The 12411-nt window shown below is 38.4% G+C and overlaps 1 protein-coding gene across 1 annotated transcript in view; it reads left to right on the top strand.

The window, feature by feature from the left end:
* Positions 1-11928, top strand: part of cd82b (CD82 molecule b) — a 35009-nt gene extending 23081 nt beyond the window's left edge. The window contains exons 4-9 of the mRNA XM_036561671.1: positions 1454-1578; positions 2415-2489; positions 5936-6034; positions 6383-6556; positions 7571-7654; positions 9924-11928. Of these exons, the coding sequence (XP_036417564.1) occupies positions 1454-1578; positions 2415-2489; positions 5936-6034; positions 6383-6556; positions 7571-7654; positions 9924-10001 (635 nt within the window). The 3' untranslated portion in view covers positions 10002-11928. The remainder of the gene's footprint in view (positions 1-1453; positions 1579-2414; positions 2490-5935; positions 6035-6382; positions 6557-7570; positions 7655-9923) is intronic.
* Positions 11929-12411: the final 483 nt, after the last annotated feature.

Here is a 12411-nt window from a genome sequence, read left to right as displayed (position 1 = left end):
CTTACCTACCGTGTCAGTGTCATTGCAGTGCTGAAATTGGTCCACCTCCGGGGTTAAGATATACAAATTACAAGTATTCAAAATTCAGAAACTGAATATCTGTATTCAGTCCATGGGTACAATTCTGAATATTCAAAATTAGGAGAATACTTTTAGAATACTTACTGAATAACAAAAGCAGAATATACCATCTTCAAAAGAAACACCATTAATGTATTTATTGATTTATTCATTTTAAAATCAGCGCATTGTGTGTGACATTCATGCTCAACCAATGGCGTCTTTACGAACTCTGAAGTTCCTGCTAAAGCATTAAATATTAAATATTTATCATTAAACATTAAATATTTATCTCAGAATTACTGCTCTACTGCTCTGTTTCCTCAGTAGTGGATGTGTTCACAAATAATAAGTTTAGCATCCATGTTCATTATATAAAAATCACCCTACCCACTTTATAATCAAATTTGCAAGTTTTGGTCACTTGGATATTGTGAATTGTTTGTAGAAAATATTTATTTATTAATTTTATTAAGTGAAAAATTGTGTAACTATGTTTCCGGGTCTAAGCATTTTTTTCGTGAAACATATCAACAGAAGACCTTTTATGTATTGTAATGGAAAACATTGCTGAATACATTCAGGACTGTGTGTTCTGCCTAATGCTGGCTACCACCAAAAGTAATATCTAGTCAGCAGGTGGTCCTGTGATGGTCCCTGTCCTTGGATGAGTGGGGCAGAGGCTGACAAATTGTGCATAGAAACAGACGGGTTACAATCAGTAATTATATATCTACAAAATGCACTTATATGGTAAGAGTGCCTGATAATATAGCCATTGAAAGGTGGGACAGGGTATACCTAATAAACTGGCAAGTCTGTATACCACTGGAGAATAAGACTAATAAGAATAAGATAACTAAGCAAAAAGCTGAGTACTACTGTAATAATGCACCATGCCCTCCCTTCTTCTGCACCCATTGATAGTCTTCTTTATCTGGTTCCAGAACTTTCCTCTACGTATTGTTAACATGCTTTTTTTGGAGGTTATGTGGGTCTAATGCACAGTCTTCACATGCTGTAAAAGCCAAAGATTAAATCACTCTGTCAGCATTTGAAATAGGCTTCTGCTCAGATTGCTGCCTTTAACGAGAAAAGGAAGTCAGCAAACCAGTTTCTCACCCACAAAGCTGAAACGCGAATAATAATTGAAAGAATTGACTATAGCCAATATTACTAAAAGAATATAACTAAATAATATAGTATAGCCATTTAAAAAAGGTACTTGTGTGCTGAAAAAATAGCTTTCTAACCAGCTTTCTGTACTTAGTATTTGGTTTGTAATATGGAAGATTGTTTTGTGTGTGTGGATAGGTGGGCGGGTGTGGGAAGTGTGATGTGCGCCCGCAAAGCTAACATCTGTCTGTTGTCTTTCTGTTGCATGCGTGTGCAGAGGAATCTTCCACCACGCTGAAGGTGGGCTCCTACATCTTGATTGGCGTGGGCTCTCTTTCCATGCTCATGGGCTTCCTTGGTTGCATTGGGGCCATCTACGAGATCCGTTGTCTACTAGGACTGGTGAGGTTGCGAAGAATATGAAGTTGCTTAAAAGTTGATTAAAATTAGTTTATTTTCATTTATGTGACAAGTGGATGTAGTTTCTGAAACAAATGACCCAAATTAATGTTTTTTTACTCAATATTAATTATAAAATCAAACCTGGCAAATTAGCATATTCTGTCTTGGTAAAAATTTAACATGATTTTCTCTCTAATACTACGGACAGACAACTCAGACAAAAAATTGGATGAAATGCTTCTTTTATAACCTAACAGGAACTGAACTTTGCAGAAGACATCACATGACTGTTAAATTTGCAAATATGATCACAATTTGTTTGAGTTGGATCCAAAAGCTTACAATTCTGCTGTAAAACATTTATGCTTGTCATCATATCAAGGATGGTAACATGAAGAAAGTCTATCCAAAAACAGAAATGAATAGATGCTGGGGGGACATTCATAAAAGCCCCGTGCCGTTACCATGATAAAGAGGTTGTGTGAAATGGGTTTTTGAGGATGCAAGTGGATTTGCTGAGCTGGGGTGACAGGGATAAGCCAGGGAGGTTTAGAGGGGCTTCATGAGGGGAACTCATACCTTCTAGAGGGTTAAATAAGCTTTGGAGTTGATAAGTGCCTTTGCACTGGTTGACCAGCTGTCGTTCCCTCTGTATATAAAGTGTGGGATAACACAGCTTTGTATTGATAAGCTCCCCTGTCAAGGAGGCATAAACATTTTAAAGTAGTTATGATTATGTCAAGCATGCAGAAGAGTCAAATGCAAAGCTGTAAATGAGCTACAAGATGAATGCTTAATTGAAACGTATGTCATGTGTGACTTTCCTTATTTCACAGTACTTCACCTGTCTCCTGCTGATCCTCATTGCCCAGGTGACAGCAGCTGTGCTCATTTACTTCCAGCGAGACTTGGTAAGTATTATTGACATAATCTGCTAGACTGGGTAGAGACTGAAAGAGCCATTATTCTGAGTTGTCTCTTCAAGAGCAGATAAATATTGCAAGCTAAGAAGTGATGATTTCACATGTATTATGTGACGTTTTAACTGACTGTTTCTGACTGTGGACTGACATGTTCAACCAAGCTATTTCTTCTGCACTTCTGCAAACTCGTTAACAGCCCTTTTCCCTAAGCCTCAATATACTTAATCTCTAAATCCCAGGCCTTTAACACAACATGCTGCCCGTTCAGTAAGTGTGAGTGATTCAACAGATGGGTGCAGAATGTGTTAGGGTAGAAACTGAGGTTTAGACATGGGGGAAGTGGTTAGTTGCAGGTGGAGGAGATGATGCCACCGTTTTTTCTAGCAACTATAAATGAGTGTGTGTCTGTATTTTTAAAGTTAAATGATCAGTTATGTGTTGCTATATTTGAATAAGACCAGGGTGTTATTTGTGCCAAAACAAATTGGATCTGAATCTGGCACCTCCACGACTGGATATGGCACTGATTTTAGTGGATCTGTCACCTCGTTTGCATATTAAATACATGTGACAAGGTATAAGCATAAATTCACATAAGCATAAAATTAACTAAAAAGGTAGCAGTCTTTGTAGATCCCTTAATTAGACCTGAAATTTTGGTTCAAACCAGTCTGATCTGACCCCACCCACAGCACCAAATATTGAGTCCAAACCCAAATCAAACTCGATCCAAACAACAACCTGAAATTAACCTGAGTTCAACAAAATTTTGTTTGAAACTGACTCTAATCAGCCGGTGATCACCAAAAGTGCTGAATAAAAACCTATATTTCTAATAACAGCATGGTTTAAATTACTTTGTAGCATCAGTTATAGCTGTTGTCATGATCAAATCAATTTAAAAATGATGTACCATTATATACTGTATTAAAAATAATCAGCAAAATTACTAAATCAGTTTGCTGGTTTATATCTCGCACATTTATTTTCTCACAAGCCTGTGTGACTCCAGCATTGAAGCCAGATAAAAAACTGTTTTAAGGTAATGAAATTTGGGAAGCGGAATAAAGCGTGGAGAAAAAATAAAGCAGGAGAAAAGCAGGATAAAATAGTTAGATGCAGGCTCTGAGAACCTAAAGGTGAAATTTTGAGCCTAACTTAAGCCCTACAGATATTTGACCTCTGAACGTGACTAAACCTGACGTGAGCAGTCAGACAAATAATTTAAGCTCGAAAACTGTTTTACCTCATGCCACGGCATGCAAACACATTCACGCTCATCTCCTGTGGAGGCGCGCAGTGACAGAAACAGTAATAAAAACACCATCTCTGTTTATCAATTGCAAAGGCACCCGCTACCGTTGTGACTGTTCATCCCTCAAAAGAGCTTAGTAAAACCACTTTCTTGTGGCATAGATTTATTAACTACTTCTTGTTTAGTTTTGGGAAACCCATATATGAGAGAATGTTCAATACTGAAGAGCCACTTTAGTTATAAGATCCAACATGCATGCATGTCTGATGTACCTGTTTCTCCCTCCAGGGAAAAGCTGCCATATCTATCACTACTCTGTGTTCCAGAGTCATTTACAAATTAACCCATACCTTTTGTAGTTGTTGTATGAGACGCGGTATGTCATGTGAAGCATTTGTGATTACAGCAGGGTGTTTAGACTTGCCCTTTTCTCAGTTCACCATGCGTTTAAACTTGTCTTTGAATATATAGGCCAATATATATAGCCAAGGATGAGAGCCAGGAGACTTGAGATGTTGATGAGGTCTTCATTCAAGAGCATGCTGTCCATCAGTCTGGAGTAGCCCTGTCTGACAGCAATTCTAACAGACAGGCTTTTATACTGTATTCCCCCCCCGCCAAAACATTTTGCTCATATGTGCTTGTGATGTTAGACTGTGAACGTAGCCATGCTGAACACAGTCTGATTACAATGTTTACACGCACACAGATACTCTTCAAATACATATGGATAACATCCAGAAAGGGGTGGCATTTTAATGCAAAATGTACACAGGGCCATAGTGTTGTGCCTGCACTCTTAAGGAAGTCTTTACCTTGACTAAAGCCGCCATTTGCTTATAGATGACCTTAAAATTTAAGGATTACAAAGTTGGATATCAGCGCACTGTTAGCTGCTGGTGAAGCACATAAGACTCCAGATACAGTATTGTCGTAATATTGTCTGCTCAGTTACACATTTTTCAAACTGGTTCAAACTGATGCAAAATGGTGCAAATGGTTGCTGTTGTCAGTCATTATATATGCTGTTTATTGTGGTTTAATTGACCACAGTAACTCTATATTGATCTGTTCTAGGGGGGTTTTGGTAAGTGGGATAAGGTGCAGTAGTGTTGTAGTTGAGGGAGTGTATACTAACTGTAATTACACACACTATCTGAACTCCTCACCATTAATGCTTGGTGAATAAGAATGGTCCATCATGTGGTTTACATAGGTATCCTCGCCTGGACTTACAGCTCCAGGGCATCAAAATTTGCACATTCTCCCCTATTTCATACCCACCTACACCTTTTATTCATTAACATAACACTTATGTTAGCGCTTCTCTGGGGTGCAGGACAGAACTATGAATTTCCCATTGCTTGAATGTGTTCTTTTAACACGGATCAAGGGGAAAATCCTGACTATTCATTGCAGACTTTCCTGACAGTGTCCACAAGTACCTGTACAATTAAGTTGTGGTTTTTAATTATGATTTTAATCTTTATATTATTAACCTTTTAGTATTTACTGTTGCCTTTGGTGCCTGCCTGTGGTTCCAATAGGCATTAACAGAGAGATGGAGTTAGGGAAAAGGGTGGGGAAAAAAGCAGTTTCAGTTTGGCCTGCACAGCCTTTAATAAAAAGTTTGAAAATGTCAATCCTGAAAGAAGGGTCCAATCCATTATGCTGATAATTGTGAGCAATAATACAAGCTATAGAAGTTATGATTCTCCTCCAAAACAAACTACCTGTATGACCAGTCTTATAGAGGAGGGAGCTCAGGCCTTTGCCTGGGCATGCTCTGTTTTTCTCAATTTATGGTTCACCACAGGGCAGGGTGGCAGTGCTTTTTTTAAGAACAGGGTGAGGTTTCATTCCTCTCGGCACGGACGCCCAGCTGTTCGTTTTCCTTTTCTTACTCTACCTCATCGCTCCCATGAAATGCATGGTTATGTCATTAAGTTGTTTTCCCAAAAGGTTTAAGTTGTTGGAACCTTTTTTTTGCCTTGCAAACTGTATTTGAGCATAACAGGGTAAGGTTATGTAATGAATTCACAGGAATAATTCTCCAAAACATAATAATCATTTTGGCTTTTACAGTAGGTATCAGGCTGTTATGTGGTAGTTAAAGACTCTGCATTATGGCTACAGCAGTATTATCTGCTTATTCATCTGTTTTTCTCCTTTCTCTCAGCTGAAGCATGAGATATCCAGCATTGTGAACAAAATTCTGGTGAATTATACAGGTCAGAACAAGACATCCGAGCATGCATGGGATTACCTGCAGAGAACGGTAAGCCTTTTCTGACCTTTTCCCCAGCAATTGTCTCTGATTCTGGATGAACCTAGGTTTTTCATATTTTTTTCTTTCATTTTTTTTAAATACTGAAAATCTGCAGCATGCCTAATACATGATGGCCTTTATTATAGCCCGTACATTTCGATTTGCTAATTTATTAATTCAGCATGTACGCTGAACACATTGAAACAGTGTAAGATTTTTTTAACTTTTTCAGTCTGCAGGTTTACCATGTGTGAAATTTATGTTCTCCTTCCTTCACATATAATTCTTAATATAATATAATTAATATAATTCTTGCTCGCTTTGTCTGTCTGTCTGACTGTCTCTATGTCTCTTCAGATTCAGTGCTGTGGTTGGACTGGACCATCTAACTGGACTGAGAATGTGTGGATAAGGAACAGCACACAGATACTGTATCCATGCTCCTGTAGGAATGCATCCATTCCTGGGACAGAGGTTCAGGAGACAGGCCTGTGTCAGAGTCTGGTTCACGATTGGCCTGTCTACACTAAGGTACACACTAGACCTGCATGATCTGGAAGAAATTCCATACTGCAATTATATTGCTAGATGCTACAGTTACAGTATACCTTCCAGTATGTTAATATACCCATGGTGAATACTTTGTATCATCTCAACCGAACATTTTATGGGGCTTCCATGTGGTGCACCTGCGTTAGATTGGCAGGCTAAAGATCGACTTGTTTCCCTTCTCACACTACCAGGTCATCTACATTGTCAGTTGCTGCCAGCCAAGCTCCTGACATGGAAGCCACTTCAGATTGTGAATATTTGTTGGGAAAGGGAGAAATCAGGGTTAAAATCTAGAAGTGTCAATCCTGTCATCAGGAGCTTGTGAATTTGATCCCTGGTGATGCCACAAGGAGGAAGCATATGCTAACCCACAGAGGAAGCACATGCTAACCTTCATCCTCCTAGTTTGGTAGCTTTGTGTGATTCAGGAGACCATACTAGCGATAGGAACTGGTAATGACTAATTAAGTAAAAATCCACAAAAAAAAAACATGCTACTAAATGTTTAAATCAACATTTTACTAATTTTACTCATGCTGCTGAGGTACAGGGCCAAGGCCATGTCATTTTTGGCTAGACAGAGGCTAATGTCTTCGTTCCTACTAAAAAGCAAAATATATAGTGCAGCTCTAGTATACATACTCCCTGCTTACATTCACATCAGTGGCAGCCATACAAAAGTAATAATTAGATGCTGCTTAGCCGTCTTTGACCGTCATGCCCTTTCCTGAGCTAATTGTTTGCCAGGCGAACATGCTGTTTAAACAAGCCTTGTTTTACCCAGAATCTACAGCTGATTTAAGCTGTGCCACTGAGTGTTTTCCAGGAACTTTTCCTTTTCTGTGGTCTTTTCTGTTTAGTTTGAGTATTCCTAAAGAACAGGTGTTTCTGGCAAGACTTGCATTTTGCCCATTCAGGATCATCTCCATTTCTCTTTGTTCATATTGCTCTTATTTGTGCTTCCTTCTTACTGTCTTCATGTTTTGTGTGTAGGGTTGCATATCCAGTGTGGAGGACTGGCTCCTGAGTAACTGTGGTGTTATTTTGGGAGTCTGCATTGGAGTGGCAGTGATTGAGGTACATCTAAAGAGCTCTTGTGTAGGCAGCCGGTTACAAGTTGCCTGTATCATAATTTCTGTGCAACTCAGCAATTCTACCAGGAAGACTCGGGAGGCAGGAGACAGTTTTAATTCTCGAAGGGATTTTACAAGTTGACATAACAATTCAGTATAAACTAAACCGTCTTTGGTGTAGGCCCCGTCTTCGGTCCAGGTCTTGGAGAGTCAAGACCCTCACAGATCCTGTCGGATCAAGATGGCAGAGGTGGAGACTACCCCCGGACAACTGGTGGTGGTGGGGAGGAAGGAGGGAACGTTGTAACATTGGCACCTAAAAGCAGCACAATAGTTTTATAAATTGAGTCGTTTTAAAGACAGGTGTAGGCCAGCGCTTGGTCAAATGTAATGATGCAGCATTCGAGTCTTCCTGGCAGAACTCGCTAAATCTTCCATTTACACAAAGCACATCAAAAATAATGAAAGTTCTGTACAACTCATTTGATTACTCTACAAATTAGCAATATTTGTATTGTTTTTGCTATATACTCTCATCTGTCGTAGTTATTTAGCCTATTAGCATCTTGTCAAGAAAGGAGAAAATCAATAACATTGCTAGGATCATCGTGTAGCAGCCTAAAAACACTGAACAAATGCTAGCACGAGTAGCTTGATCATGTTTCACAAAAGTTACATGTAAAGCCAACTCAGCATCACCTTCTTAAGTGCTTTTGTGTGCATATTTAATTCAGCATGACTCTAATTTGCAGTGCTTGCAAATGTGCATCACATATTTCTATATACACACTACCAGTAAAAAATTGGAATCATTTGCTATGTTAGTAATTGTGTTGTTCATATTATAAGATGATTGTATTATGCACTAGACACTATTTTGGGCAATACTGAGGTGCTTAAATGAACATCCACTGTATATATACTGCAATTATCTGTTTATCGTAGTTTCTTGATCAATTATGTGCCTTAAGATTTAATCACCAATCTTCTAAGCTGAGGTATTTTGGATGTTTTATTTAACTACATTATTGATGCTCTGCCGGCTTTCTCAATTATTATAGAATCTAGGAATGCAAAATTGGGCAAATACTTTTGACCGATAATCATCATTAGTCATGCAATTAATCATTACATCAGTTCTAAAAAGGATACTTCCAGTTCTGAAATTTTAGGCAGGTATGAAGCCATGCTCGTTGTATCTCACAATCTCTGGAAAGCACTGGCCATTGATAACACACTTTGCTATAGTTTTACACACCCACATGTGATTTATTCACACCCTCATGCATCACACTTTTGTGAGAACATGGACGAAACGTTTTTCCATCTTGTCATTTGTGTGATATATTGTTGTAGTAGCTATCATGCTTTTGAAAAATGCTCCCAAACACTTAGTTCTAGCTGTGCACTCCCTGTTGCGCCCTCATGTGTACAATTCAAAAACATTCCTCAGCTTAAATGACAAAACCTGCCTATTCAGCCTGCATTCTAAAACCATTTTGGATTCCTACAAATGATTGAAACCTGTTAAGATTCAGAGTAGTATCATATCTTCATAGTAAAATTTTAGATGTTTAACAAATTGATTTTATATGAATGAAAAGTGATTTCGAAGTTTTGAATGGTGATTCCAAAATTTTGAAAGGTAACATACCTCTGTTTATTTTGATAAAGAAATACTGCATGTACACAGTCGAGTCTCATTATTATGACCACCAGCTAATATCCAGAGTAACCACCGCGTGCAGCACAGACAGCTGGGACGGGCTGGGAGTGACTTAATAAGGTCCGGGTAGGTTGTGACAGGTATCTGGAGCCATGCTGACTGCAGTGCATCCCACAGCTGCTGGAGGGTGTGTGGGGGAGGATCCATAGAGCGAAAACGACAATCAAGGTGGTCCCACAATGCTCAATTGGGTTCAAGTCTGGGGAATTAGGGGGCCAGGGTAGTACTTGGAAGGTCGTGCTCTTCTAACCAATGTTGGACATTTCTAGCTGTGTGACACGTCGCATTGTCTTGCTGGAAGATCTCATCTGCCCCAGGGAAGACAATGAGCATGTATGGGTGTACCCGATCTGCAAGGATGGATTTATACCCAAATCAGTTGAGAGTGCCTTGTGCCATATGGATGAGTGGGCCAAGAAAACATTCCCCAGTCCATAATGCTGCCATCACCAACTGGTGGACATGAAGTGGTCATAATAATGTGACTCGACTGTGTATGTGTAAGGGGCAGAGAAAGGGACTACTCACAGCTCTGTTCTTTTTCCAGCTACTGGGAATGGTGCTGTCCATGTGCTTATGCAAGAGTGTCCATCAGGAGGTCTACACCAAAGTACCCAAGTACTGAGAGTAAAGACCACACACACAACACACACACATAGACACACAAACAAACAAGCAAATACACTCCCTACTTTGGCAGAGCATTTTGCCACAATAAAACAAATAGTTATAACAGTCCATGTATTATTACCCTCTTGCTTTTCATTTCAGTTTTATTCCCTGTGCAAGATAGATTATTTTGTGTTTGTGTTAGAAACTTGTGTTAGTTGGAATGATTTTTTGTTTTGTTTTGTTGCTGTAATTGCTCTGTGTGCTTTGTATTATGTATGTTTTTTTTTTTCAGGTTTTTAGTTTTTCCATGTGTTTCCATTCAGGAGCACTTATTGTAAGGGAAGTGTAGACTGTGATACGGTCCTCCTTAACCATAAATGTACTGAAAGCTATGCAAAGCCAGTCTTGCGATATATCCTGAAAATTGTCATGTCAGGGTGGTCTCAATATGTTCAGGTCATTTAAATGATTAGAAACTGCATGTAGTAGAGCACTTAATTGGGGTGTCCATGTTTGCAAACGCTCCTGGCAGGTTTCCAGAGGGAGCTGTATGATAATGCCAGGGTGGGAAAGGTTTCCTATGGGTGGGGTCAGATGACACTGAAGGGCACAGACATTCTGTGAGCACGATATATTGAGCACATGAGATTTTTCATCTCAGTGTGACTACCCTGGTTAAATAAAGGTAAAATAAAAAAATAAATAAAACACATGGAAAAAAAATGTACATCCTTCCCACATTAATAGATTCTGTTAATATTTTTCATTGTATTAATAGTATAAATTTAATGCATTATATTTTAAGCATAGCAAGGTATTGATGGGAAATTGCCAGAACTAGTGTCTGACCAGTTACAGTCTTCAGTTGCCACAAAAAAAGTAGGGTTTACTTTATCCGTCTTAAACATTTTGACTCCACTGTGGTGTAGCATATAAATTAATCATGACCACAGTAACCCCTCCAAAGACCCCTTCCCTCAGACTTATGGATTATTTAATGGAATATTTGAAGATAGATTGGCTTACTTAAGATGGTCATTGTTTTAAAAAAATCGATTGACTTTATTGCTGTTTTCTATTTTAAGTCATTGTGATAGGCTATGCTTTTCAGAAGCTGAAAAACATAAGGTGGTGATTAGGACTATAGCCCTGGTCAAATAGAGTGGAAAAAACACATACACCTTTACTGAGTTTAGTCTAACAAGAATTTATTGAGCTAAATTATAGTTCTGCAGATGAAAGTGTCCTGCTTAAAACATGACTGCTGCAGATTTCAGTATTTGCTTAACCCCGGGAGGAAAGTGAAAGCAACTCTGTACTAAACATGAACAGAGCCATGGAGTCTTTTGCAGAGAAAACTGCTTTCAGCTACTTGTTCCTCTCTCTTAGTGTCTCTAATTTGTTCTTTTTTTAAATTCACTCTAACAACTTTGGAACATAAGCAGGAATGTTGGACAGAAATTCATCTAAACATATTCAGGAGTTATACATGTCTGACTGTGTGAGCTGTTTTCTCTTGCATTTGCACAAAAATGCAACCTCAGTGCTTTTACTAGGCAGTTATTTTAAGTAAATTTATCTGAGAACACTTCAGAAAAAGACTTCTCCTGTTCTCTTGTTTGGTCTTGTCTGTTCATGTTTTTGGTGTCCAGGTCTGTGAAAACATCACTTTTAATCACACTGAGGTGTGTCTATATATGCTTGGCTGGAATTGTCTTTATTAAAATGCCCTGTAAGAAGTTGATGATATAGCACTATTTACAAAATTGCTGTACATTTCTGTTGGACTTACGACAGTGAAGATGAAGGCTTTTTACTTTTACTTTTTAATTGGAATTTTTGCTTTTTATGGAACCCAGTTTGTTAATAATCAATGTATTTTTTTACATCCACTCCAAAAGTATTTATGCCGAACAATTAAACAGAGTTTGTTAAAGTCATCATGCTGTAATGTGTGATATTTCCTCTTGTGTAAAAGTAATCTCAATTGTTTTAATGTTCATGTTTTACGCTGAGATTTTTCTGTAATATCAACAGTGACAACGAACAGAGATATTATAACATAGCTTTGGTAAAAGTTACATGAAACTCGACTGATCAGAAAAAGTGAAAAATTGTAAAAGAAAAAACATATGTCCTTTGAGTTCTGTGAAGGTCTAAATGAAAACGTGAAAGTGAAAATGTGTGGGTTTTTTCTGTTGGAAATTAAGTAAGAGTACAAGTCCAAAATGTGATTTGATCAGAACTGCCAAAACTTTTTTCATGTTTGTGGAAATTGCAAAAACTGCAGTTTCGGCAGTAACCAGTAGAGGGCAATGCAAAAGAGGCACTGAAAGTATTGAGTTGTGTTCCTGCCATTTCTTTCTCAGACCATGAATGTCAAAGACGAATTCTGTATTCTGTATTATTGTAAGTAGAATTCC

This window comes from Colossoma macropomum, unplaced genomic scaffold, assembly GCF_904425465.1.
Source record: "Colossoma macropomum unplaced genomic scaffold, Colossoma_macropomum, whole genome shotgun sequence".
NCBI classification, from domain to species: Eukaryota; Metazoa; Chordata; class Actinopteri; order Characiformes; family Serrasalmidae; genus Colossoma; species Colossoma macropomum.
Note: the sequence above shows the minus strand (reverse complement) of the source record. Positions and strands in the feature narration are given on the sequence as shown.